The following is a 24,359-nucleotide window of genomic DNA, read 5'->3' on the forward strand; positions in this document are numbered from 1 at the left end:
TCTTTACATAATAATTAAATGATGTAATGGACTATTTCATAGTTAAGTACTTTGTTGTCGAATGATAAATAAATATGAATGTTAATTATTGCCATGAGTATGCTGGTTGAAATAATAGACATATAAATATGTTCTCTTAGGACCCTATGCATGTATTTTTAGTATTTCTATTTATAAAATTCACTTAGTGTCATGTTTTTGTGCATAATTAATTAGGAACTTTCATGTTTTATTTCTGTAAAATTGCTAAATAAATAACATAACTTACATTATATTTTGTTATTATAGTTTTTTATAGCTCCAGAAGAATGCCACCGCTAAATAGTTTAGCTCTCGCTATTTAAAACCATGTAAGAAGTATTTGCAACAGTGCATTTATATGCGATGCTGTTCCCATTACTGGCCCTGTTCGCTTCTCTTAAATTCGTCTTTTTTAGCTTATTTTTTCAGTCGGAATAGTATTTTTCTCTTACAACAAATTAATGGGAACAGTGTTTTTGCTTGTTTTTTTCAGCGAAGCGAACCAAGCCATTGTTTTTCCTGAAACTGAACTAGCCAACGTCGCTATTTGAGGACCAGTGCAACAGATTACTAACCATACATTGAAATGGAAAACCTCCAGCTCGCAATAAATGGTTTATTTTTTTATATAATATAATATAAAAAGCTTTTTTTTTTGCCCGAGGGAAGAACAAGAAACGGAGAGGTATGACACGTCCCGTGCATCAACCTTCAACCAGAACCAAGAACGAATTAAGAATTGTTGCTTTCCTCTTACATTCCCAATTTAATCAGCTGCGTCCCCAGTCTTTGCCACCTGAGTCCGAGTCCGACCTATACCTGTCCCCTGACGCCCCCATTGAATCCACCGGTGTGACTCCCTCCGCCTCAGCTAGCCGGGCAGGCAGTGACCCAGTGCCCCTATATAACTCGACGGTATCATGTGTCCGAGTCTGTATATGTGTCGGTCACGCTACCGCCGACCGCCGTGACCGATCTCTAGTCTCTAGTGTCTCCCTCCGCGGTCCGCGCGCCTATGTACTCGTGCGCCTTGCTTTTGCTTGGACCCAATCATTGTTCGATTTCCTCCCAGATCTCTCTCGTCAGATCCTGAAGGCTATGGCGACTGTGTCGGCGGCCATGGAGGATCCGGGCGTCAACGGCAGCAACGTGGTGAGCTGGGTGGCGTCCGGGATCGTGCTGTGGTCCACCGCATTCTTGCTGATGCGGGCGCTGTTCCCCAAGCGCTCCTACGACTTCTGTAACCGCGCCGTCTCCACCATGCACGCCGTCGCCGCCGTGTGCCTCGCCTGCCTCTCTGTCGACGACTGGTCGTGCCCCGTCTGCCCGCTCGCCGCCGCGTCCTCCCCGCGCCAGGTACTTTTTTGTTCATATAATAAATAAAAATACGACGTGCGAACGAACGTCCATGCCGCCGCGCCGCGCCCCGGCACGCGTCAACGGCTACAACCACCACCGGCGATCATTAGCCGGGCGATGACCGTGGCGTCACAATAATCCCTAATAAATACTGGCAGATGAAGGCGCTGGCGGCTACGCTTGCGTACATGGTGTACGACGCGGCGTGCTGCCACCTCAACAGCGACATGCGGCTGGACAACACCGTGCACCACCTCGTCAGCATCGTCGGCATCGGCGCCGGGCTCGCCTACCAGAGGGTGAGCGATCGAGTGGCGACAAGTCACATGCATTTCGTCGTCGGCCGGTAGTCGGTAGGCTGCCGGCCGCCGGCCGTTAGTTGGCGGTATGTTGAGCTAACTAACTAACGAGCTGCATGCCGTGCAGTGCGGGACGGAGATGGTAGCATGCCTGTTCATCACGGAGATCTCGAGCCCGCTGCTGCACCTCCGGGAGATGCTCAAGGAGTTCGGCGTCCGGGACACCGACCTCAACCTCCTCGTCGACGTGCTCTTCGCCGTCACCTTCTCCGTCGCCCGGATGGGCGTCGGGCCCTACCTCACCTATGTCACCGTGACGGCCGACTACCCCATCCTCATCAAGGTACGTACGTACGCAGATGCGCTCACCGAATCCGTTCGCCAGCGCAACCAACTCGATCGCAGCAACCTACTTTTCAAACCAAAAAAAAAAAGAAGGATCGCAACAACCTCCGACCATGCCACTCCACGCATCTTTGACGACATGCTCTGTCTGTTGCTTCCGCTTTGCCAGGCGATGGCGACGGGGCTGCAGCTGGTGAGCGCCTACTGGTTCCTGCGGATCCTCAGGATGGTCAGGTACAAGCTCGGCAAGAAGAAGCCGCTGCCAACACCGCCGGGCAAGCTCGCCGCCGCCAACTGATGTCAAGTGACCGCGCCGGCGACCTTCAGGAGCCATATAAATATATACCCGGGTTTGCGCTGTTCTTTGACCCTTTTAAGCATGTACTCTAGCAACTGTATTTATAGCGTACAGATTGTTCAATGAATTCAGTTGAATCTGGCAGCTGCACTTAAGCCTGCTAATGGATCGGTAATAATTGGAGTTTTTGGGTTGTGTTGTGCTATGGAATTGTTTGGATGGGTGGTAATGGGTTCAGAGGTCTAACAGCTTGGAATGGGTTGGGTTTTGCTAGGAAATCGGGTTGGAATGGACTGGAATAGGTTGATTTTCTTTCCGGTTCACGTGGGTTCAACCTGTGGGTGGGTTCACTCTTTCCCCGATCCTCCAACACTCGCAGACTCGCCCAGTCACACGACGGCCGTCATCAACATCGTTGTCTTCCTCTCCCAGCTCTAGTCCAAGTACGGCCACTCTCCTTCCCCGCCCTTCCACTGCCCTGACCCGCCGCCTGCGGGAGGTGCAGCCAGGTGCTCATGGCAGGCCTTGCTTCGACGACACCTTCTTGCCCTGACTTACCGTTGCTTGTCTCTAGCTGTTTAAAAGTTCTCTTTTTTCAATCTATTTATGCGTTATTTAGTTCCTCCTCTAAAAGTTTACACCCTATCCCATCTAATGTTTGAACACATGCACAGGTATCAATATTAAGGATCCCGAAGAGATGATATGAGAACCGCGGACGATGACTCGCCTAGATAATCAAGGACGTATTTTAGTCTCGACTGACCCTAAAGTACAGTCTACGTCTCGCCCGACCCCTTGGGCATGGGCCCCGTGTCGCCCGACCCCAAGGGTACGGGCTCTGTCTCGCCCGACCCCTTGGGCACGGGCCCCATGTCGTCCGACCTCAAGGGTACGGGAGCCGTCTCGCTCGACCCTTGGGGCGCGGGCTCCGTCTCGCCCGACGGGGACCTATAACGCCTCCAACCACTACGGGTCAGAAGGTACGACCCCGGGGTCAAACTTCTGACACCGGGGGGGAGGAAGGCACGTCTCGACGTGACTCATGGCCATGTCAGACCACACCTGGGGGTTCACATCGCCAACAGTGACGAGTGCGTGGTCGCTATGCTGCCTACTCCCCGTACGGCCGTTGACCGACATGTCGGTTCATCACGCCGTCCGCCGGGACGGGATGGGACGCCACGACCAGCTGATGACGTCGAGGCATGGCACTAGTGGTGAACAGAAGCCCGACGTGGAGCCGTGCCCGTCACCATCTACAGCGGTGGTGGGACCCGCATGAATGAAAAGAAGGTCCTCTTCTCCCTAGCTTTTCTCTTTCTTCCTCTTTGTAACATGCGACTTTCCCTTCACCTATAAAAGGGGAAGCAGGACGCCCTAAGAAGGGGCGGACGCACGAGCACACAGAGAACGAGCACACAGCTAAACAAACTCTCAGCACTCTTCAATCCTTCCACCAGAGACTTGGGAATTCTTTCTCTCTCGCCCGTTTGTAACCGTTACTATAAACTAGTGCCGGTAACACGAGCAGCAGCACACTGGACGTAGGGACATTCCGCCCACAATCCGAGCCAGACGCGCAGATACAAATTTACTAGCCGGTGATCCAAAACACCGATAAGACTAAAAAATAACTAACTGCACAGATTACGACTAGTTTGCGAGACGAATCTTTTAAGCTTAATTAGTTCATGATTTGACAATGTGGTGATATAGTAACGCATGTGCTAATGCCGGATTAATTAGGCTTACTGACAGATTCTGTAATTTATTTTTTTATTAGCATCCAAACACCCCATGCGACACCTTTATGTAATACTCGATGTGGCATACCAAAACTTTACATCCTAGATCTAAACAAGGCCTTATTGTTTTTTTGGGGTCATATGACTGACCGTGTGCTACTTGGACTTGGACAGTCTGACGGCAAGGAATGGCCCTGTTGGGTCGTATGATTTGGGTCAATGACAACTTCATTGGTTCTTAGACTGTCTCCAACAATGAGACCTAAATACGATACACATTCTCTGATTTAGGTCATGCACAGTAAAAAAAGGTCCCCACCTAAAATTTAGATTCTCCAATAGGCAACTCAAATCAGCCTTCTTCTTCCTGGGTCTCTCCACCGCCCACCCATCTCCAAGTCCCCAGCCCGACGCCGCCTCCCCTCCCAGCCCCCAGCCCCCAGCCCGACGCCCTCTCCCCTCCCCTCCATCCAACGGCGCCCCGTCCCCTCCCTTGCCCTCCCCATCCCGGCGGCGCCCCCAGCTCGACGCCCTCTCCCCTCCCCTCCACGGCGCGCGGCGGTCGGAGCACGAAGCACGGCGACGCTCCTTCTCCAGCACGACGCGCGGAGCACGACGCGCCTGGGATGGGGAGCATCGGGTGGTGCTCTTTCTCCACCACGGCGCGAGGAGCATGGCGCGGCCGCGTGGCGCCTCCCTCTCTCTCTCTCTCTCGTGTGGCCCCTCCTCCACAACCAGGCGGCGGCAGCGACGACCCTCCAGGCGGTGCTCCTTCTCCACAACCGGATCCGTGACTGTGGTGGCTGGATCCGTCGCTGGTGGCCGGATCTGCGCTCGTGGTGGCCGGATCTAGGCGGCGGCGAGCATATCCGACCGAAGACGAGCATCTCCGACCGGCTCGCCTGGAAGCGCCGGCCGCGCCCCGTCGTGAGCCGCGCCTCGCCGTGGGCCCACCACTACGGCGCCAGACATTTGCGTCGTCTCTCTCGCGAAACGCTTATTTGCCTTTCGATCTGGCTCGTACTCAAAATGCGTACTTTGATTGGGTATTCTGTTGGAGCTCGTTTCTGGTACCCAAAACACTGTGAATCACCTATTTTTACATTTGGGTGGTGTCGTTGGAGACAGTCTTAGTGATAATCGAAGCTCAATGACACCTGAACCCTTGAAGCCCTTGTTTGTGTTAAGGATTGGTTGTATAAGTCCCAGACAATGAAGACGGCTCTCTACTGGGTTGGTACTTGCATATGTCAAATCAATATCAATAGATTAGCTACTTGCATGCAGATAGTAGCTCGCTAGCTTGTGGTTGTGGATTACTTCTAAATTCTAACGTGGCTGGCTGGCTGGCGGTCGCGGCCTCCGCTATTGGCCTGAGGACTTAGGAAGGTTGTGGTCTCCAGCGTTCATGGAGGGGCGGGGAAGGAAGGAAGAGAGAGAGAGTGGGGGAGGTAAGGGGTAATTTTCACATCATTTACTTGGGAGGGGCAAAATGATCATTTCCACAGCAAACTTAACAGATGTTGATGGAAATGGCAATAAGAGGTGTAAATTTATCCGATGGCAGTGACTGAAGTTTTTTTTTTTTACGAGCAAAGAGAGACCTTTCAATTAGCTAGGCAAATTGTTCATACAATCGACATAGAGGGCTTCCTCCACACACGCAGGTGCTTGCCCCCAACATGTCTCTTCCGAAGAACTATTCCTAGCTAAATTTGCTAAAAGATTTGCCACTTGATTACAATCTCTCTTTACCTGGGACACACAAGTTTGAAAATTTCGATGGCAATGAGGGAAGAAATAGGTAAAATTTTCAATGGCATTGATGGAATTGACTCTATTAACTATGATGCTACTTATGCTATATTTTATTCACTCATGGTCCTGTTATTTGGTTATTCCTACACAACTTGCTTATACGTTTGCTGCATTCCTCATTGTTCCTAACGTTGCTTCATTCCTCATTGTTCGTGTAGCGCGCTTGTGCCTTGGGAGAAGAAAAGAGAGGTCACATTAACAAGGTAGACTTGATCCATATTTACTTAGCTAATTCATTGGATTATAGTATTATACTTAGCTAATTCATTGCTTGTCCACATTTTTTTGGTGTCCTCATATTATGACTTTAGTAATCTGAATAAGTTCAGAACAACTATGATCATATCTCAATTTAACCTGTTGGTGAGCTGCTTTTGCTGACTATGTTGTCTTCACTACTGTTCAAGATTGTTCAAGGTCTGATGTGTTTAGTTGCCAATATAAGAAAATGCGTGCATCTCATATTGTTTTCAAAGGATTCTTTCTGATTTTTATTCGGCTTCTGATCTGAAAACTTTGCCTAACTAGGAAATGGTTCTGCGTTTAGGAATATATATGAACATCTTCTATGGAGTGGGAAGTTTATTGAATAATTAAAGTTATGTATTCAGATGGCGGTGAATCTGAAGTCAAGGCTACACGTAAAGAAGGGTGCTGCCCATGACATGTCTGTTTTGTGTATGTGGTGTTTGGTCTTTAAGCCTCGCCGATGTGTTCTTTACATAATAATTAAATGATGTAATGGACCATTTCATAATTGTTAAGTAGTTTGTTATCGAATGATAAATATGAATGTTGATTATCACCTTGAGTATGCTGATTGAAATAATAGACATATAAATATGTTCTCTTAGGACCCTGTGCATGTATTTTTAGTATTTCTATTTATAAAATTCACTTAGTGTCATATTTTTGTGCATAATTAATTAGGAACTTTCATGTTTTATTTCTGTAAAATTGCTAAATAAATAACATAACTTACATTATATTTTGTTATTATAGCTTTTCATAGCTCCAGAACAACAATTGTTCGCTTGAACTTACCAGTCTGGCTTATCAGCCATGGTACAGTATTTTACTCCCACAACAAATCAGCCAACAGTACTTTTCAGCCTGGTTTTTCAGTGAAGCGAAATATAATAGTTTAGCCCACTATTAAAACTAGGTATGTATGAATTATTTGCAGCAGTGCATTTATGATGCTGTTCCAATTATTATTGTTTTTCGTTGAAACTGAACTAGTCACGTTGCTGTCTGAGGACCAGTGCAACACATTACTGACCATGTATTAAAAAGGAAAACCTACAGCTCACAATAAATGGTTTTTATTTTTTTATATAAAAGATACAAAATCCAGTCTCTATATCTGTTTGGGATATACATAGTCATAAGTTACCTGAGCTCTTAGGCTCAACGCGCAAAAAAAGCACCGCCACCGCCATCCCGGCAAGCCGCATGGCCTTGCCGTCAGCCTGCTGCGGCCTCCGGCGGCGGGGGCGCGGGGCGGTGGGCAAGGGGAGGTAGGGTGGCGGCGGGATAGGGTTTAGGACTTAAAAAAGCATATGTTTTGCACGAGGGAAGAACAAGAAACGGAGAGGTATGACACGTCCCGTGCGTCAACCAGAACCAAGAATTGTTGCTCTCCTCTAACGTCCCCAACCCCAACTTAAATCAGCTGCGTATTTGCCACCTGAGCCCGAGTCCGTCCTATATACCGGCCCGCCCCCGTTGAATCCACCGGTGAATCTATCACTCCGCCACAGTGAGCCGGACAGTCAGTGGCCCTGTATACCTGCCTGGTTCGGTTCTCTTATAATTCGTTTTTTCGATTTATTTTTTTAATCGAAACAGTATTTTTCATGTTTGTTTTTTTTTCGAAGCTAACGGTGCCTCAGTCACGCTACTGCCGTGACCGATCGTGTCCCAGTCCCTTCTTCATTTCCTCCCAGATCTCTCTCTCTCTCGTCAGATCCTCTCGGTTAGGAGCTAGGAGGGAAGCAGGCTATGGCGACTGAGTCGGTGGCCATGGAGGATCCGGGCGTCAACGGCCGCAACTTGGTGAGCTGGGTGGCGTCCGGGGTGGTGCTGTGGTCGACCGCGTTCTTGCTGGTGCGGGCGCTCTTCCCCAAGCGCTCCTACGACTTCTGCAACCGCGCCGTCTCCACCATGCACGCCGTCGCCGCCGTATGCCTCGCCTGCCTCTCCGTCGACGACTGGTCCTGCCCCGTCTGCCCGCTCGCCGCCGCATCCTCCCCGCGCCAGGTATACGGGTTTTTTTCCCTTTTGCGTCCATATAATAATAATACGGCGTGCGAACGTACGTACACGCCCATGCCGGAGTGCCGGACGCCCTGGCCTCCGCCTTCCTCCTGAACGAACGGCTGGCTGGCGGCTACAACCACCTCCGGCGATCTTTAAACTCTCATGATAAGCCGATGACAGTGGCGTCGCAATAAATACTGGCAGATGAAGGCGCTGGCGGTTACGCTTGCGTACATGGTGTACGACGCGGCGTGCTGCCACCTCAACGGCGACACGCGGCTGGACAACACCGTGCACCACCTCGTCAGCATCGTCGGCATCGGCGCCGGGCTCGCCTACCAGAGGGTGAGCGAGCGGCGAGCATTTCGTCGTCGTCGGTACGCTGCCGGCCGTTGCCGGTTTGTTGAGCTGACTAGTAATAATAACTAGCGAGTGGGCGTGCAGTGCGGGACGGAGGAGGTGGCGTGCCTGTTCGTCACGGAGATCTCGAGCCCGCTGCTGCACCTCCGGGAGATGCTCAAGGAGTTCGGCGTCCGGGACACCGACCTCAACCTCCTCGTCGACGTGCTCTTCGCCGTCACCTTCTCCGTCGCCCGGATGGGGTTCGGGCCCTACATCACCTACGTCACTGTGACGGCCGACAACCCCATCCTGATCAAGGTACGCTAACGCACGCCAGCCAAACCAACTCGATCGCAACAACCTCCGACCCATGCCATCCCACTGCACACATGACGATATGCTCTGTTGCTTCCGCTTTGCCAGGCCATGGCGTCGGGGCTGCAGCTGGTGAGCGCCTACTGGTTCCTGCGGATCCTCAGGATGGTCAGGTACAAGCTCGGCAAGAAGAAGCCGCTGCCACCACCACCGGGCAAGCTCGCCGCCGCCAACTGATGTCAAGTGACCGCGCCGGCGACCTTCGGGAGCCATATATATTATTATATATATATATTCAAAAAAAGCCCGAGCTGACAGCGTTAGGGAGTTGAATTCGATCGAGACTGCGCTGTTCTTGCCTCTGAAGCAGTTTCCATTGGCAAGGATGTCAGCAAAGGGGCGGTGCATGTACTCTAGCAACTGTTATTAGCGTAGCCGGCTGGTGTTGGATCGTTGTTTGAGGAAAAAAACTATTAGCCGGCTGATAAAGCCTTGTTGAAACCAGCTGTAAATTCTGTTGAATCTGACAGCTGCACTGGAAACGATTAATGTGTTGCACTGTAACCACGTCAAACTTCATCAACGGCATCGCCGCATCGGCAGAGCGCGCACCAACTCATAGTAATGGTGAAGTCGTACAGGAACAGCAGTAAAAACATTTAAAACGTCGGTCCTATCCCTAGTACAGTAGCTAAAACGAAGACAATGAATGTGAGTAGACCAACTGGTGGAACAGACTGTAATCTACAGTTTACCTCCAGTCTGAACCACGTAGACGTAGCCCGTAAAATCTAGTTTAACATTGTTTGCGCAAGCTCAAGACCTAGAGTGTTCCTGTGATTTCCGCAGAACTTCCTTCAACACCGCCGCGATCCTGTCAGCCATGTGGTGCTCCATGAACGTTTCCTTCACCCTGTCATAGCTCTTTTCCCCCATGGAGACCCTTTGCTCGGCATGGCTTGCGAGTCTCACGATGTTCTTTGCAAGAGGCGTCACGCCCTCCTTCCCAGCAGGATGCAGAAGGCCAGTCGAGCCGTCCACGACGATTTCCGTGGTCCCTCCAGCAGCCGTGCCCTGATATAGCAAGATGGTGATGAGGTCATTAATCAAATCAGGTCGAAAATTGACGGTGCGCGACAGAATGCAGGCCAAAACAGCATATGGCGGGCTCATGATTGTTTACAGTGGCTCCATACTCATGACTCACAACAATAACTCTGGTCTCCGTATTCAGAAAATCGGTGGTCCGCGTTTCAAAATGCTGCAGCATGGTCAGTTGCCTAGTACTACGTAGAAAGATTGGCCATTGATACTCCGAAGAAGTGATTGGCCATTGATACTCCGAAGAATAAAAACATGGCGCGCCCACCTGCCTGTCCCCTGTCTGTACTGTACTGACATGCACAAGTGGACGAGAGAGAAAGGAGGTTTACCAATACTGGCAACTTGAATGCCATTGCCTCAATTGTTATCCTTCCGAAGCATTCTCCACGGGCCTAGTAGGTAGAAAAAATAAATGCTATTACTGAAAGTCTGAAGCAGAAGGAAATTCACATGGGAACAAACATCTAAACAGTCTATCACTACCTGCGTAGCAGCAATGATTGATCGCTGGCATCGAGTATGGCAAACTGAATCATTTACAGCACTTATATACTAATCCAGGATTTCTACCAAAGTTTACTAATTGGAAAGAACACCTGATTTGCACAACCGTGTTTGCACTCCCTAATCTAAGCATTTTTAGCCAGTACCAGAAGATACCAACTGGATTCTTGGCCTGTTCTTAGGCAAGCTGCACCAAAGATAAGGAAAATTCAGCGGTGCTTGAGTGTTGGTACAAGTAACTAAAGTAACAATCCTAAATCGGATAAGCGGTCGATTAAACAGAAACAGCATTACAAACGTGTACCATTTAAATTGTATTTAAATGGGCTAAACGGCCGTTTAGGAGCATTCAGTACTGATAAATTTTAAGCCATGGCCTTAGGTGAGAAGATGACAAAAGTAAAAGAAAGTAAAAATCTCCCCTAAATGCTACGCTAACTGAAGGACGACCCTTTTTACATTCTTTCTCTAGCTACCGAAAGCTTCTCTATGACATAAAGAACTTACGTAGTGAAATAAAGTGTGGCACCGTGATGAACATATAGGCTGCTTTAGTTATTAAAAATTGGCATTAGAATACAAGCAGGCAGACTAAACTAGAGAACTGACTGAATCAGCTCATTTATTAACTAGACCTTGCATACTATAAACATGCCCCAGGAAAATCAATTAACAGAGACCGAGTTGTGAGGAGAAAAACAAGGACCATAGGTAAGGAGCCTCCAGAGTTATGACTCACCTGAGAATTCTGAACAAGAACATCAATTGCTGCCAAATAAGGGGCCACTGACAATGTCTTGTTCACAAAATGGACACGGTCATGAATCGCATTCTTCACCACAAAGTCACGTAACTGAGTCTCAAATTTGGTCTGAGCATTCATATCACTTCCCACAACTACAGCATGCATTGTAGGCACTTTTAGTTTCTGGTGTTGGATGAGCTGCAAACCCTGATAAAATGCTTGAAGAAATAAGTCTTGTCCCTTTCCTCGTGATACACCTGTGCATTACAGGATATTTAAGAAAGGAAAATGCAATACAAGAACATAAAGAATTCACATAGACCAAAGAATATAATTGGAAATTGCAGAAAAGCAGTGAAACGTACTGTTTATTATTGCAAACAGGATATCTTCACTCCGTACTCCAAGGGACTCACGAATATGTTCCCGTAGGACTCTTCTTGCGACACTATCTTCAGCAACTTCCATTAGTTCTTTACTATTCCCCAGGTGAACAACATAAGTTTGTGGCATCTGTATTCTTTATACAAAGCAATTACAGGTGTACAATAATGAATTAGATACTCAACAAGTAAGAAAATGCAAGAAACAGCTGATCCATATATAACAGAAAAATACATATAGCCAGTCAGTTTGTAGCTATCAACAGAGAAGCAGGGGACAGATATATTATCTCCTAGATAGGTTATCAGATCAGTAGTAAGGAGTCAAACTACGATACCATTCTCTTCAATGTTATATACAGAACCCAGCAATTAGTACTATGGAAAAGGACCAGAGAGAATCAATAATTTTACACGTACTTCAGGCGGTCACTAGTCCTGCTCTTCCAATATTCAGCCGTTGTATGAGAATCAATCATGGCTCCAGCAACAAAGGGAAGATGTTTGACATATTCAACCTTAAAGTAATGCCCTCGCATTTCATGGATCCACCACAAAATCTTCGGACGGACTTTAGGAACATGATCTTTCAGAACAGGATCAAGCCACTTGCCAGCAACAGCAGTGTTTAAAATAACCAGATCAGCTTTTAGAGCAATATCAACTGCCTCCTGTCCCCTAGCTGGTAAAACCTGTGAAACAAGCAGTTTGAGTATCAAAGTAAGCAAGGATTAACTTACATTTCGATGCATGTCAGCTGAGATAGTTTGTGCAGCCATCTTTCCTTTTGCACTTCATTAAATTATGCTCAATATTAACATAGTAAAGCCAAATGAGGTGCACAAACAAGAAAATGACTAATGAATTGTATTAGAATATATAATAGTTAGGATTGTAATCCGATATTGCCATATGTATCCAGGGAGGTGTTTTGCCCCCCCCCCCCCCCCCCCCCCGAGTCTCTGTACTCTATATATACCGCCCGAGAGGCTCAACGCAATACATCCACGCATTATACTCAATCCTTCCTGCTTACAAATTGCACTGAGTAGTTCCTAGAATCAAATTAGCCATTCCAATCATCTCAAATTTGTAGTCTCTTGCTACCATGAGCTGGACATCAACAAAGAAAACAGTGGAATTGGTCCCTGTCCCAGTTCTAACACATTCAAATCCATCCTTCTTCCTCCTACCTCCCATATTCTCTTTGAACTCCTGAAATTCCATCTGAACTGTAGCAATTTTGCCTCCACTGAACATAGAAAGATATGAAGGCCCAACATATCATACTATTTCAGTGAAAACAAATTAGTTATCTTTCTTTTTTCAAAAAAATTATATTACTCAGCGTTCTTCCTGCTCCCTTTGTTCAGATTGGATTCAATTCAGGTGAATGTCTTAGGTTTTGATGTTTGTCATTTGGTTTACTTTTTACTTCTTTAAACAACAGGCGACTCTCCTGCCGGTTCAAGGAAGAAAAGTAGAATATCGCTCAGCATTCTTCTTGTACTTGATGTTTCAAGAGTTGAGAAGTGTTCTTTTCAGCTGCTGTATATTTTCAGAAAGATACATACCTACATGTTATAGCCCAGGACCAACTGGGCCCGATAAGAGGCCCATTCAGGTCCACAGTACTGTTCACAAGAGTGGACAGTGCCACAGGTCCTGCGACTCAGCTGCCATTCAAGTCATTGCCAAGTCTAGAATAATTAAGAAAGTTCTAGAGCCGAGTTGGTTAGGAAGTCTTATCTTTTGAACAGTGTTTCAAAGGCGTCCAGGCGTACCCAGCTCGCCTTGGGAAACAGTGGCGCCTTGTCAGTCAAATGAGGTGCTCTAAGGTTACTTAGCAGTCAAGTTAGAGTCACCTCTATATAAAGAGGACCATGTACCTTTACAACTTAAGCAGAAGTAGATCAAGGGATTAGCCCATCTCTCTGCCCTGGCTTGGGCGCCAGCCTCCTGGCTGTTGCTCCGTGCTCCTGCTGCCCTAAAGAACCAGCCTTCACCTTCTCCCCACATCCCCTCTCAATCTCTGGCAACCTAGGCACATAACACTATATCTCTTTAAAGTTCCCTTGCCTCTTTAGCATACTCTTCAATTTACAGGAATCCACAATTAGTGATTTATGACGTGAAAAAAATCAAATGAGGAACCAAGAGACATATTCCCTCTGTTCCTCATTACATGTATTTTAGGATATTTCACAATAACAGAGACAAAGCTACAAAAAATCATGTTACCATGATATGACCCCATAGGCTAGTTGTTACTCTTGCAATTCCACCAACTTTATCAATATTCTTCATGGATGATGCTCACAATTGGATTCAATTCAACTTTCAAGCGTTCTTTAAAAATAGAAAAAAGATACTCCCTCCATTCCAAACTGCAAGTCGTTTTGATTTTTCTAGGTTCATAGTTTTTAATATGTATCTAGACATAGTGTATATCTAGGTGCATAGACTCCCTCCATTCCAAACTGCAAGTCGTTTTGATTTTTCTAGGTTCATAGTTTTTAATATGTATCTAGACATAGTGTATATCTAGGTGCATAGCATATCAGCAAAAGCTATGTACCTAGAAAAGCCAAAATGACTTACAATTTGGAACGAAGGAAGTAATTTACAACCGAGTGATTCGAAGGTTTTGCTCACCGGACATTTTAAGTGCCACCTTTCATCATGCTAGGGGTATCAATCCCACTATTTTCCCCCAACTCCAATGAGGGCTCTGAAGATGTTACGGTTTGTGGTTCCAGGTGGGCGGTCTTCACCAGGGAAAAGGTGGTGGGTTTAGAGGGAAGGCCACTGGCAGCTGTTACAAATAAAGAGAGACTGAACTGGATGATGGTATTGAGGCCCAATAGGGACTATATATAGAGTACATGAGGGACACAGGAGGGAAACCCTAGACTAGGAGATTACACTAATGCCCTTGACTATTATACCTTAACAGCAGCAAGCTGGACCGGCAGTTCTGGTGGTACAACTGTACAAAGGTGGAGCGATAAGGTGACGGTGGCGCCACCTACCAGGGAAGTGGTGGACGACCAATGGATATGGTTGGGACATGGTCAACAACGATGGCAGTAGTGGCAGGCAGCATAGGAGGCAGCATAGAGAGGCTGCCATAGGCAGGGCAGAGGCAGGATTAGAAGGATGCGAGGAAGAGGAGAGTGGTTGGAAGTGTCTAGCAGCTGAGGTGGTATTCGGGGGAAGAGCTCAAGAAAGAATGGAAGACAGCAATGGACGTTGGATTCCAATCAGACAACCCAAAAATTGTGCATTTCCAGCCACTGAATCACTCAATGAGCTATAGACAGGCCCTTAAAAATACAAGATAGTCTATGATTTTGCCTTTTTTTTTTTTTTTGCCCCCAGAAAAACTCTATTGTCCTAATGATCAATTTCTATTCACAAGGTCATTTAGTACAATGCCCTAGAGTACACAACATCAAGAAAACTAACAAACCCGACCAAGGCTTTGAATGAGGGTAACAACATCTTTTGTTGGTGTGCCATGGCCCTTGGTTATGCAAAATCCTAGAAAGACATACATTTAAGAACAAGAGCACTGCCCTTCCAGAAAATTTAATCAGTTAAGTCAATGAGTCCAAACCTGATGACCTATGTTTATCAGATGGTAGTTATCGCCCCCTGCTATTGTGTTTGTGTTTTCTCAAAATTCAATTATACTTCTAGAAACTAAGAGTGTTGTCTTGTAACTTTACCACATTGGCACATCTGAATCCCACACTACATGCATAAATTTAGGACCAAAATTCCAAGCTACACATCTGCAGGAGCATTCATACCTGCACTCCATGGTTCAACATCCTATGCTCCAAGCTATATGTGACATCATTTGTTTCTTCTGATCTCTGGTTTGTTATCCACACCACTTGCGAGCCAACATGCCTCAGAAGAAATGCCAATTCCATCAGTAAAAGTGGGCCACCTGCATCAATTAGGAGTTTTTCTACTAAGACTGATTGGTCATTAAAATGGATGCCAGCAACAAACAAACGATGCTTTAGGTTTTGGAGATTCTTTCAACAGATACCATTTCAGAACTCGAATACTCCAACTTAGGAGAAACATGAACGTTGTTAAGTACTCAACAGCTTCTGAGTATATGCTACGAGTACTCAGATAACTATTCCTGCTAGCATAACATCACTCTGATTGTCATCATTTCTAGCTTTCCCAGAAATCTTCTCATACTCAACACTGGAAGTACAAATCTCACTCCACCTCTGTTTGGTTTCTCGGTAACTTAAATGAAAGATAGTAATTAGAGTTACCAATCACCAGTGCAAATCGCACACTGCACCGTCACAAGTTCCAATAAGGCAATAAGCTGCCAATAATGGGATCGCAACAGATGTACTCAAACCAGCAAATACTAATGGCACGGCTCCGGAATGTATGAGCTACGAAGTGAAGCCAACCACTAAGTGAGCAAATTACCCGAGAGGGAGAGCTCGTGGGAGACGAGGAGCACGAGTTTGGAGCTCATGAACCCGAGGGGACTCCCCGCGGCGACGGCGGTGTTGAGGGCGGCGGGGTCCCCACGGCCGTCGCAGGGGTCTCGCAGGGCACCGCGGAGGAGGAACCCCGCTGTGGATGCGGAGACGGCGACGGCCACGAGGAGGACGAGGAGGAGCCGGGTCCGGTTGTGAACCGGGCCACGGCCTCCGGCGGCCGCCGCAGCCGCGGACGACGGGGGCTTCGCCATCGCCGGGCGGACGCGGCGGGCCCGAGGAGAGACTGTGGGCTCAGATCAAATCAAACGAGGGAATGCATTTGGCGAGCCAAATTGGGTGCTTCTTTTCTCCGGCCGTGTTTTTCTCTTTTCTTTTTTCTTTTCTTATTATATTATCCTAGGTAAATGTGAGTGCGTTGTAAGATTGTCTCCAATGGTGTAGGCAAAGCGTAACCTAAACGCAAAATACGTTACATACAGTGTCTTGCATCTGTCGATGTTTTACCACCGATAGCCTGCCACGGGGTCTCGGGGCAGTATGTCCGGGCTTCAGCGTATGCATAACTCGACGGTTAACGTAAGAGACAGTCGATTTATCCTGGTTCGGACCCTCGATCTTTGATCGAGTAATAGCCCTACGTCCAGTCGGCGTTAGCCTTTGCGTTGGATTGATCGTAAAGTGTTGTATTGTACAATTGTTCTCTGAAAAAAAAAACCGATCCAAAGAGCCCTGTCCTCCTTTATATAGTCAGGAGGCCAGAGTCCTAATCGATTTACAATGAGAGTTCCTAGTAAGATTGCAAAGTAATACTACTACTAAGATTATAGGGAAAGAATCCTAGTTAGACTAGTTCTCCCTTCCGTGCGGAGTATCCCATGGGTCCCGCACTGATAAGCACCCGAGCACTTCATGGTTGAGTTCTGGAAGCCTCGTCTTGTTCCTTTAAGTCTTGTCGAGTAGGAACAAGCGTCGTCTGAGTGCTTTTTTGAGCGAAACCGTGTAGCGCTTCGTGAGATCTTCGCATGGTGTGTACCTTTTTGAAGAAAAAAGTACCCCCATTTGGATGTAGCCCCCGAGCCTCTTGCTGTTTGGCACAAGGAGCTTGAGGGTCTTTTCTTAAAATCTCCCTGATTCTTCGTCGAAAGGCTCCCGAGCATATACCCGGGTTCTTTGTCGAAAAGAGCTTGGATTTAGCTATGTCCAGGTTCTTTTTGTCGAAAAGAGCTCGGATATAGCTATGTCCGGGTTCTTTTTATCTTGTGGTCTTAAAGTCGTCTGTTTTGAAGAAGTCTTCTGAGTGACGTGCGCTTTTTTAAAGAAAAAAGTGCACTCACTGAGTGTAGCCCCCGAGCCTCTTGCTATTTGGAATAAAAAATTGGAGGGTCTTGAATCTGAGTTGTTCGAAAGAACTGTATACCTTTCCTGTTGCAGCCCCCGAGCATATATCCGGGTTGTTTTATTCAGGAAGAACTTGGATGTAGGGTCTTGGCATATTTTTTGGTAGTCTGCTGTTGTCGGATATAGTTGTATGGTGGTGGTTGAGTGTGAATGTTGTTTGTTCATGAGTTGTACTGTGTTGGTATATCCTTTCGAATATGCTTGTTCTTGGGTACTGTTCCTTCATGCCTGAGTCCTCTTTCATTGAATTCTGTCTTTTCACTGTGTCCTTTGTTAGGCTTATTTCGTTGGTGCTCCTGGTCCATGTGCACCGCTCCTTCGGTCTATAAATACCCTCCTAGAGCGTTGTTTTGATTCATTGAGCATTTTGTTGCTTGTTCTGAAGTCTATGTAGTCATGAATATGGTAGTTTGTGAAGTAGAGTAGCCCCCGGGCGTATTTTACAATTCTTGTATGTCTTACCATAGCTGGAGGGAGTCTTGTGATAGGGATTAGAGATAGGCTAATCCCGCAGCAGCAATGTACTAGGATGTACGTGGCGGTAGTTGGAGGAAGTCTTGTGATATGGGCTTCGTTCCTTCATCTGGCAGTTCTAGGTTGATCCTCGCCGCTTGTCTTGAGACTGTCCGGTACAGATCAACACCATATCCAGCATCACATTGTACTTGGGTAGACAGATGCCTGCTAGCCTCCTCTGCTCCATGTTGTCCCACCGTTCTGCTGATTTTCGCCTTGGATGCACTACATCCGTCCTTTGAAGAAAACAATGTAGCCGAGGGTGGTTTGTCCTTCCGAGTAGCAATTTAGAACACGTAGTCGTTCTAGAGCCCAGCCGTGTCCGGGTTTCTCTTTACTACTTTGCTTTTCGTGGTATCGAGTTCGTTGGGTCTTATAAGATGTGTAATCTTCTATCAGTTATAACAGAAAGAATCTTGTCTTCTGAATTGTAATTCTTTATTTTCTCGATGTCCCGGTTGTTGATGAGATTTCCAAGTTCTTACTGTAAGGACCGGGTTGTTGTGCTCTTTGTGAGATAACCCTTCTTTGCTTTATTGCTAATGAGTTCTTTTTGTGGTGATATGGTAATTCCACCGTGGTGCTGGATAGATAAGTCTGAAATCTATCCGTTGAACTGTACCGTTGTGTGGATTTGAGCCGTCCGTCATTTTCACTACGTCGTTAAATGGACCGTTGCGTCCTCATGCCGTGTTAAAACAGGCCTGGTGAGCCACGTTTTTACCGGTGTAAAATCTATTTAAGAGCATATCTCCTCCTTTTCTTTGGTACTCTACCTTTGCCTGGAAAACCCTAGCCTTCGCAACTCCGCCGTCGCCATTGCCGCTGCCATTTTAGCGTCGCCGTCCAAGCCTTCTCTTTCCCTAGTGCCTTTTTGCCTCCGTTAGTACATGGGTAGGAAGAAAGCTACGAGCAAGTCCCAGGCAACTTTTGTGGACGAGGAGTCATCACTTTCCGTGATCGAGAACCAAGAGTTCGTGGCCATGAGGGCTGCCCAGAAAGCTTGGCCGGCTTTGATAACAACTGAAGACCAGCTTTGCGAGCTTGCCGACGATGGTCTGATCTAGAGCAAGGGCATTGCTGAATGGAGAGTTCTAGGCGAGCATCGGGTCCCTGCTCTAGGTCCTGGTGAGATTATTGTTTTCATCTCCTTTATCCATGCCGGACTTTGCCTTCCTGCTTCCGCCTTCCTTCATCAATTTCTTGGTTATTTTGGGGTTAATCTGAACCATCTAACTCCCAATATCGTCCTCCATCTTTCTGTTTTCATACATCTCTGTGAAACTTTCCTTGGAATTCCTCCTTCTCTTTCTCTCTTCTGTCACTTCTTTCGTCTGAAGCCTCAATCCCGCCGTGAAGACACCAATGTTCTTGGTGGCTGCGGGATTCAGTTTTGCCAGGGTCTTAAAAGCAAGTTCTTTGACTATGACCTGATTGATTCTATGAGGGATTGACGTGTTGACTGGTTCTATGCTGCCAATTTGATTCCTTCTCTCGCCGTACATTCTGGATCTGGTCCCTCAGTTAACGATCGGTGGGAAAAGAACTCCCTGACGCCGGACGAGCTCTAGGCGATTCAGCCGTTCCTTGAGCGGATAAGCACTCTGAAGCAGCAGGGCTTGATCAGTTTTGGAATCGTCTCGAGTTTTCTTTGCTGTCGTATTCAGCCTCTGAAGGAGCTAGAGAACTTTGGCTTTGAGTACTCTGGGGCTGAGGATCCTTCACGCATGGTCCCTGCCCTTGAGTTGACCGATGAAGAGGTACTCGAGCGCCTTCAGAAGATGCTGAAGGGAGCAAGCGTTGTCCCGCTTACTGTCTCCGAGTACTGTGCAAAGAACCCACCTCCAGCTGTAAGTTGTTTTCTCTTTATGCAGGTACTTTTTATATTTCTTTTTGTTGTATCTATTTTTGCTTAATCTTCCTTGTTTTGTTCTCTTCGTAGGCATTGGGGCGTAACTTTGTTGACCCGATTCCCCTTCATGACCTCCCTACCATTGTGGGGGCTGGGAGTAGTCTTGCTAGGGCTTCTTTAACCAGTAAGTCGCAAACCGCCGTAACGCTTCCTGGTGTTTCCTCTGCATTTTTGACGTATATGAAGAGTACGTTCCTCGTTCAGTTCCCCGAGCTGCTCGTAGCGTCGACAAGAGAGGGCGAGTGGCTGGTTCTTCTTCTGGTGTGCCCGTTGCCAAGAAAGCTCACTAGTCGAGTACTTCTCTAGGTACTCAAGTTATAGCTAGCATGCTCTTAGGTGAGCACATTAATATGCTCTGTCCTTCTATTGCTTGTTTCCATCTTTAACCGAGTACTTTTATCCTTTTTCAGTTGGTGCTATGGTGGCCTTGGTTGAGACTGAGGAAGAAGAGGATGATGATGCACCCCTTATCATGTGGTGGTGAGTTATTTTCTTATTTTCCTATACTTGAAACCTTCTTTTTGTTTTGACATTGGTCTTGATCTCTTTGTGGTCGTTGGGTACCAGTTCTTCTGAGGCTCCTGCACCAGGTTCTTCTGTAGCTCCGGTACCGAGTTCTTTTGGGGCTCTGGTACCTGCTATGCCGCTCCTGCCACCGAGTGGCAGGGACGTTTTTGCTCTCGTGGTTCCCCCAGCGAGGTCTTCTTTTGGTTTAATGAGGAAGAAGGTAGCTGAGTGAGTGAATTCTGGTTTTATTTCTCTGCTTCTGTTCTTCTTTTTTCTTATTCTTTTTTGACGGGTTTCCTTATCAAATTTTAGGCCTTCATCTTCCCCGAGCCTCCAGTCGACTTCTTGTCAAACCTCTAGTGTGCCCTTGTATACTGAGCCTCAGGGCTTAGAACGCACGGGTGCTGAGGTGGCTATGAGGGGGGTAGAGTCCACAGCTGCTGATTTGCTAGCTCCCAAAGTGACTGTGGCCATGGCGGTGGGTCCATCTGAGGGATTGGCCTTGGCTTCCTAGGAGATTGCGCTGGTCGTGCCTTCTTCGCCTCGGCCGGCTTCTCCTTCTCCTTCTCTTGCCTCTGGTCGTCCACCTTTTGCCGATGACATGGTGCAGCAGTTTGATGCCACTCATCGGCTGTCGAAGCTAACTGCCGCCTGGGGAAGCTTATCGACCCTTGCGACTTCTTTTGGGGACAAGCTCCAGGTAAGTTTTTTCTGTTGTTCCTTCTTTGGATGTTCATTTTTCTTCTGTCCTTATGTCTTGTTTTTCTTTGTCTCTTTTTGCTCAGTCCTTCTCTCATGATCATACTGGCTTCTTTTCCTTGTCTGAAAACGAGAAAAAGTTGTCTTCTGAGGTGAGCGCCTTGAAGGCCGATCTTGACCTCCTCTAGGCCGAGTTGGAGACTGAGCACCAAATGCACCAAAAGGAGGAGAAGGCTCTTCGTGCCTAGGTGGTAGAGGTGGAGAAGCAGAAGGATGCTACGGTGGAGTCCATGAAGAACGAGTGCAAAGGTATTGTTGGTTCTGTTTGTTTCCTTTTGTATTCTGACTTCCTTTTTTGCTGACTTGTTTTTGTTGCTTCGCCTAGCTCTTTGAGTTGAAAAGTAGAAGCTCTCGAAGGGTATCGAAGAGATGAAGACACTCGTCCGCACTAACCACAACAAAGCTGAGGAGGTAATTACTCGAGCTGAAGAAGAACTCGCGCTTGCTAAGTTGATTAGGCGTGGAGCTGACAGGGATCTTATGTAGGCCCAAAAGACTATTCAAGACTTGACTGGTAGGTTGGCAACTGGCTACTGATAACTTGGAATGCCTTGTGGAAGTCTTTTTGGTCAGTAGCCGACCTTCTCCTGGATTCCAGCGGATGACAGGTCACTCTTGGGCTCAATTTATTCCCCAAGTGCCGACTCGTTTCTAAGGGGTTCGTGAAGAGGTGTGCCCATCTGTGTACCAGGAACGTCCTTGCCCAGGTCCGAGTTCTTTCTCTAGACTTTCCTTTATCCAAGGTTGCCGATGAAGCCGAGAGCCAAGAGCACTTGGATGCTGTCGAGAGGTTAGAGCCCAAGGTCGATGACTTAGCCAGAAAGATTGTAGATAATCTCAATATTGATGTTTCCACTCCTGATGACAATGCTTGAATATAATCAACTTTTGTGCTCCGGCTTTTGTAACAGAATACTTATACTCTTTCTTGAATGAAGATCCTCTATCTTTGTTGATGTCTTCTTTGTCTGGATGTCTAATCCTTGCTTACTTTTTAAATGTGTTGTCCAATTGGTCTGGGTAGCTATCTGTTCTGATTCTCATCTACATTATATAAACCACTCGGTGTATGTAGATCATTGTATTTGACAAGTTTTCTTGTTTTGTCGAGTACTTGTCTGGCTTTTGTCTGCACCGTGTGAAACAACTCGGAGTATGTAGATTGATGTCTTGACAGACCTCCTTGACTTGTCGAGTACTTGTCTGGCTTTCGTCTATGACTTGTAAACAACTCGGTATAGCTCGTTGTGTCGACAAACTTTGCGTTCTTGTTAGTATTGAAAAGACTTAGGGTATCTCTAGCTTCTTCTTCTTGGCTTAGCTCATAGTGTGGTCAGCATCTGGTCCTATCTCTGGTTGCAAAAGTATCCTAGGACCGGTAAGCCCCCGAGTGCTTCATGGTTGAGCTCTGGAAGCCTTGTCTTATTTTCTTTAAGTCTTGTTGAGCAGAAACAAACGTTGTTCGAGTGCTTTCTTGAGCGAAACCATGTAGCGCTTCTTGGCTTGGGATCTTCTGAGTGTAGCCCCCTGAGCCTCTTGCTATTTGGAACAAGGAGCTGGAGAGTCTTGTCTTGAAATTGCTCTGATTTATGTTTAGGCTTATTTTCAGTCATTTTTCTTTTTGGTTTGGGTGTTAGCTTATTAGCTACCCTCATCGGCGGGCTCAAGCTTGTTTTCAGCTATTTTGCTCTCGGCCGGTATGCTCAGGCGTCTTTTCAGCCATTTTGATTTTTTGTTCGGGTGTTAGCTTATTAGCTACCCTCATCAAGCGGGCTTCAAGCATGTTTTCAGCTATTTTGCTCTTAGCCAGTATGTTCAGGCATCTTTTCAGCCATTTTGCTTTTTGTTCAGATGTTAGCTTATTAGCTACCCTCATCGGCGGGCTCAAGCATTTTTTCAGCTATTTTGCTCTCGTCCGGTATGCTCAGGCATCTTTTCAGCCATTTTGCTTTTTGTTCGGGTGTTAGCTTATTAGCTACCCTCATCGGTGGGCTCAAGCATGTTTTCAGCTATTTTGCTCTCGGCCGGTATGCTCAATGTCTTTTCAGCCATTTTGCTTTTTAGTTCGGGTGTTAGCTTATTAGCTACCCTCATTGTGGGCTCAAGCATGTTTTCAGCTATTTTGCTCTCGGCCGGTATGCTTAGGTGTCTTTTCAGCCATTTTGCTTTTTAGTTCGGGTGTTAGCTTATTGGCTACCCTCATCGGCGGGCTCAAGCATGTTTTTAGCTATTTTGCTCTCGGCCGGTATGCTCAGGCGTCTTTTCAGCCATTTTGCTTTTTAGTTCGGGTGTTAGCTTATTGGCCTACCCTCATCGGCGGGCTCAAGCATGTTTTCAGCTATTTTGCTCTCAGCCGGTATGCTCAGGCGTCTTTTCAGCCATTTTGCTTAGTAAAGACAACTTCGGAGAAAGTCATAACGAGACATATGTTTTGTGGAAAGACCATCTTTATTGATCGTGAATCGTTGATAAGCCATAATAATACATATGTTGTTGATGAGCGCTATCTTTGTTGATCATGGTCGTTGATCTTTTGTGTCTTGTATACATATTTTTCCCTTGAGTTGTTTTCATGCATAGAATCTTCATAGCTGACTGATGTGCCATGTATTGTTGACTTCTTTTCCATCTTCGGTTATTAGCTTGTATGTGCCTGGTCCGGTGACTTTTGTGACGATAAAAGGATCTTCCCATGGACTGAGTAGTTTATGGTGTCCATCAGTTTTTTGTATTCTTCTTAGTACTAGGTCTCTGACTTGTAATGATCGAGACTTGGTATTCTTATTGTAGTGGCGTCTTAGTCTTTGGAGGTATCTTGATGATTGAATGGTAACGTTCACTCTGACTTCTTCTATACTTTTGAGTTCTAATCTTCGAGTGTGTTTTGCTTCTCCTTCATTGTATTGTTCTATCCTTGGTGACATCCAGATCAAGTCTATGGGTAGTACTGCTTCTGATCCGTACACTAGGAAGAAAGGTGAGTATCCAGTAGCTCTACTTATTTGAGTCCATAGTCCCCATACAACCTTGGGTAATTCTTCGATCCACTTTGATCCATAGTCTATTAGTTCTTTATACAATCTTGGTTTTAATCCAGCTAGTATGAGTCCGCTTTGCCCTTTCGACCTATCCGTTGGCCTCTAGATGTGCGACTGATGCGTAATCTATTCTAAAGCCGTAGTCTTGTGCCCAACTTTGGAATTCTGTGGCTATGAAGGGAGAACCCAAATCCATGAT

At 46.7% G+C, this 24,359-nt stretch overlaps 3 protein-coding genes across 13 annotated transcripts; 2 read left to right on the forward strand and 1 right to left on the reverse strand.

The window, feature by feature from the left end:
- The first annotated feature begins 980 nt into the window (after positions 1 to 980).
- LOC136455901 (uncharacterized) lies at positions 981 to 6,741 on the forward strand. 10 transcript variants are annotated; one of them, XR_010759293.1, is made up of 6 exons: positions 981 to 1,377; positions 1,539 to 1,679; positions 1,807 to 2,022; positions 2,194 to 5,874; positions 6,047 to 6,091; positions 6,417 to 6,741. XR_010759293.1 is itself a non-coding variant. In XM_066455612.1 (4 exons), the coding sequence occupies exons 1-4, from the start codon at positions 1,120 to 1,122 to the stop codon at positions 2,320 to 2,322; spliced, it is 744 nt and encodes a 247-aa protein (XP_066311709.1). In that variant the 5' UTR covers positions 981 to 1,119; the 3' UTR covers positions 2,323 to 6,329. The 10 variants fall into 10 exon arrangements, 1 of the variants encoding a protein (XP_066311709.1); XR_010759294.1 differs by having other exon boundaries at positions 6,436 to 6,741; XR_010759295.1 differs by having other exon boundaries at positions 6,500 to 6,741.
- Positions 6,742 to 6,893: 152 nt separating this feature from the next.
- Positions 6,894 to 9,347, forward strand: LOC136455902 (uncharacterized). 2 transcript variants are annotated; one of them, XM_066455614.1, is made up of 5 exons: positions 6,894 to 7,687; positions 7,816 to 8,150; positions 8,355 to 8,495; positions 8,595 to 8,810; positions 8,916 to 9,347. In XM_066455614.1, the coding sequence occupies exons 2-5, from the start codon at positions 7,893 to 7,895 to the stop codon at positions 9,042 to 9,044; spliced, it is 744 nt and encodes a 247-aa protein (XP_066311711.1). In that variant the 5' UTR covers positions 6,894 to 7,687; positions 7,816 to 7,892; the 3' UTR covers positions 9,045 to 9,347. The 2 variants fall into 2 exon arrangements, with proteins under 2 accessions (XP_066311711.1, XP_066311710.1); XM_066455613.1 differs by having other exon boundaries at positions 6,894 to 8,150.
- A 100-nt stretch (positions 9,348 to 9,447) lies between these two features.
- LOC136455900 (uncharacterized) lies at positions 9,448 to 16,366 on the reverse strand. Its single transcript, XM_066455611.1, has 7 exons — positions 16,014 to 16,366; positions 15,359 to 15,501; positions 11,964 to 12,235; positions 11,526 to 11,680; positions 11,155 to 11,417; positions 10,241 to 10,303; positions 9,448 to 9,881 (listed from the first exon to the last, which is right to left on the reverse strand). Exons 1-7 carry the CDS (start codon positions 16,279 to 16,281, stop codon positions 9,624 to 9,626), a joined length of 1,422 nt encoding a protein of 473 aa, XP_066311708.1. The 5' UTR covers positions 16,282 to 16,366; the 3' UTR covers positions 9,448 to 9,623.
- Positions 16,367 to 24,359: the final 7,993 nt, after the last annotated feature.

Source organism: Miscanthus floridulus, chromosome 6 (genome assembly GCF_019320115.1).
Source record: "Miscanthus floridulus cultivar M001 chromosome 6, ASM1932011v1, whole genome shotgun sequence".
Lineage (NCBI taxonomy): Eukaryota > Viridiplantae > Streptophyta > Magnoliopsida > Poales > Poaceae > Miscanthus > Miscanthus floridulus.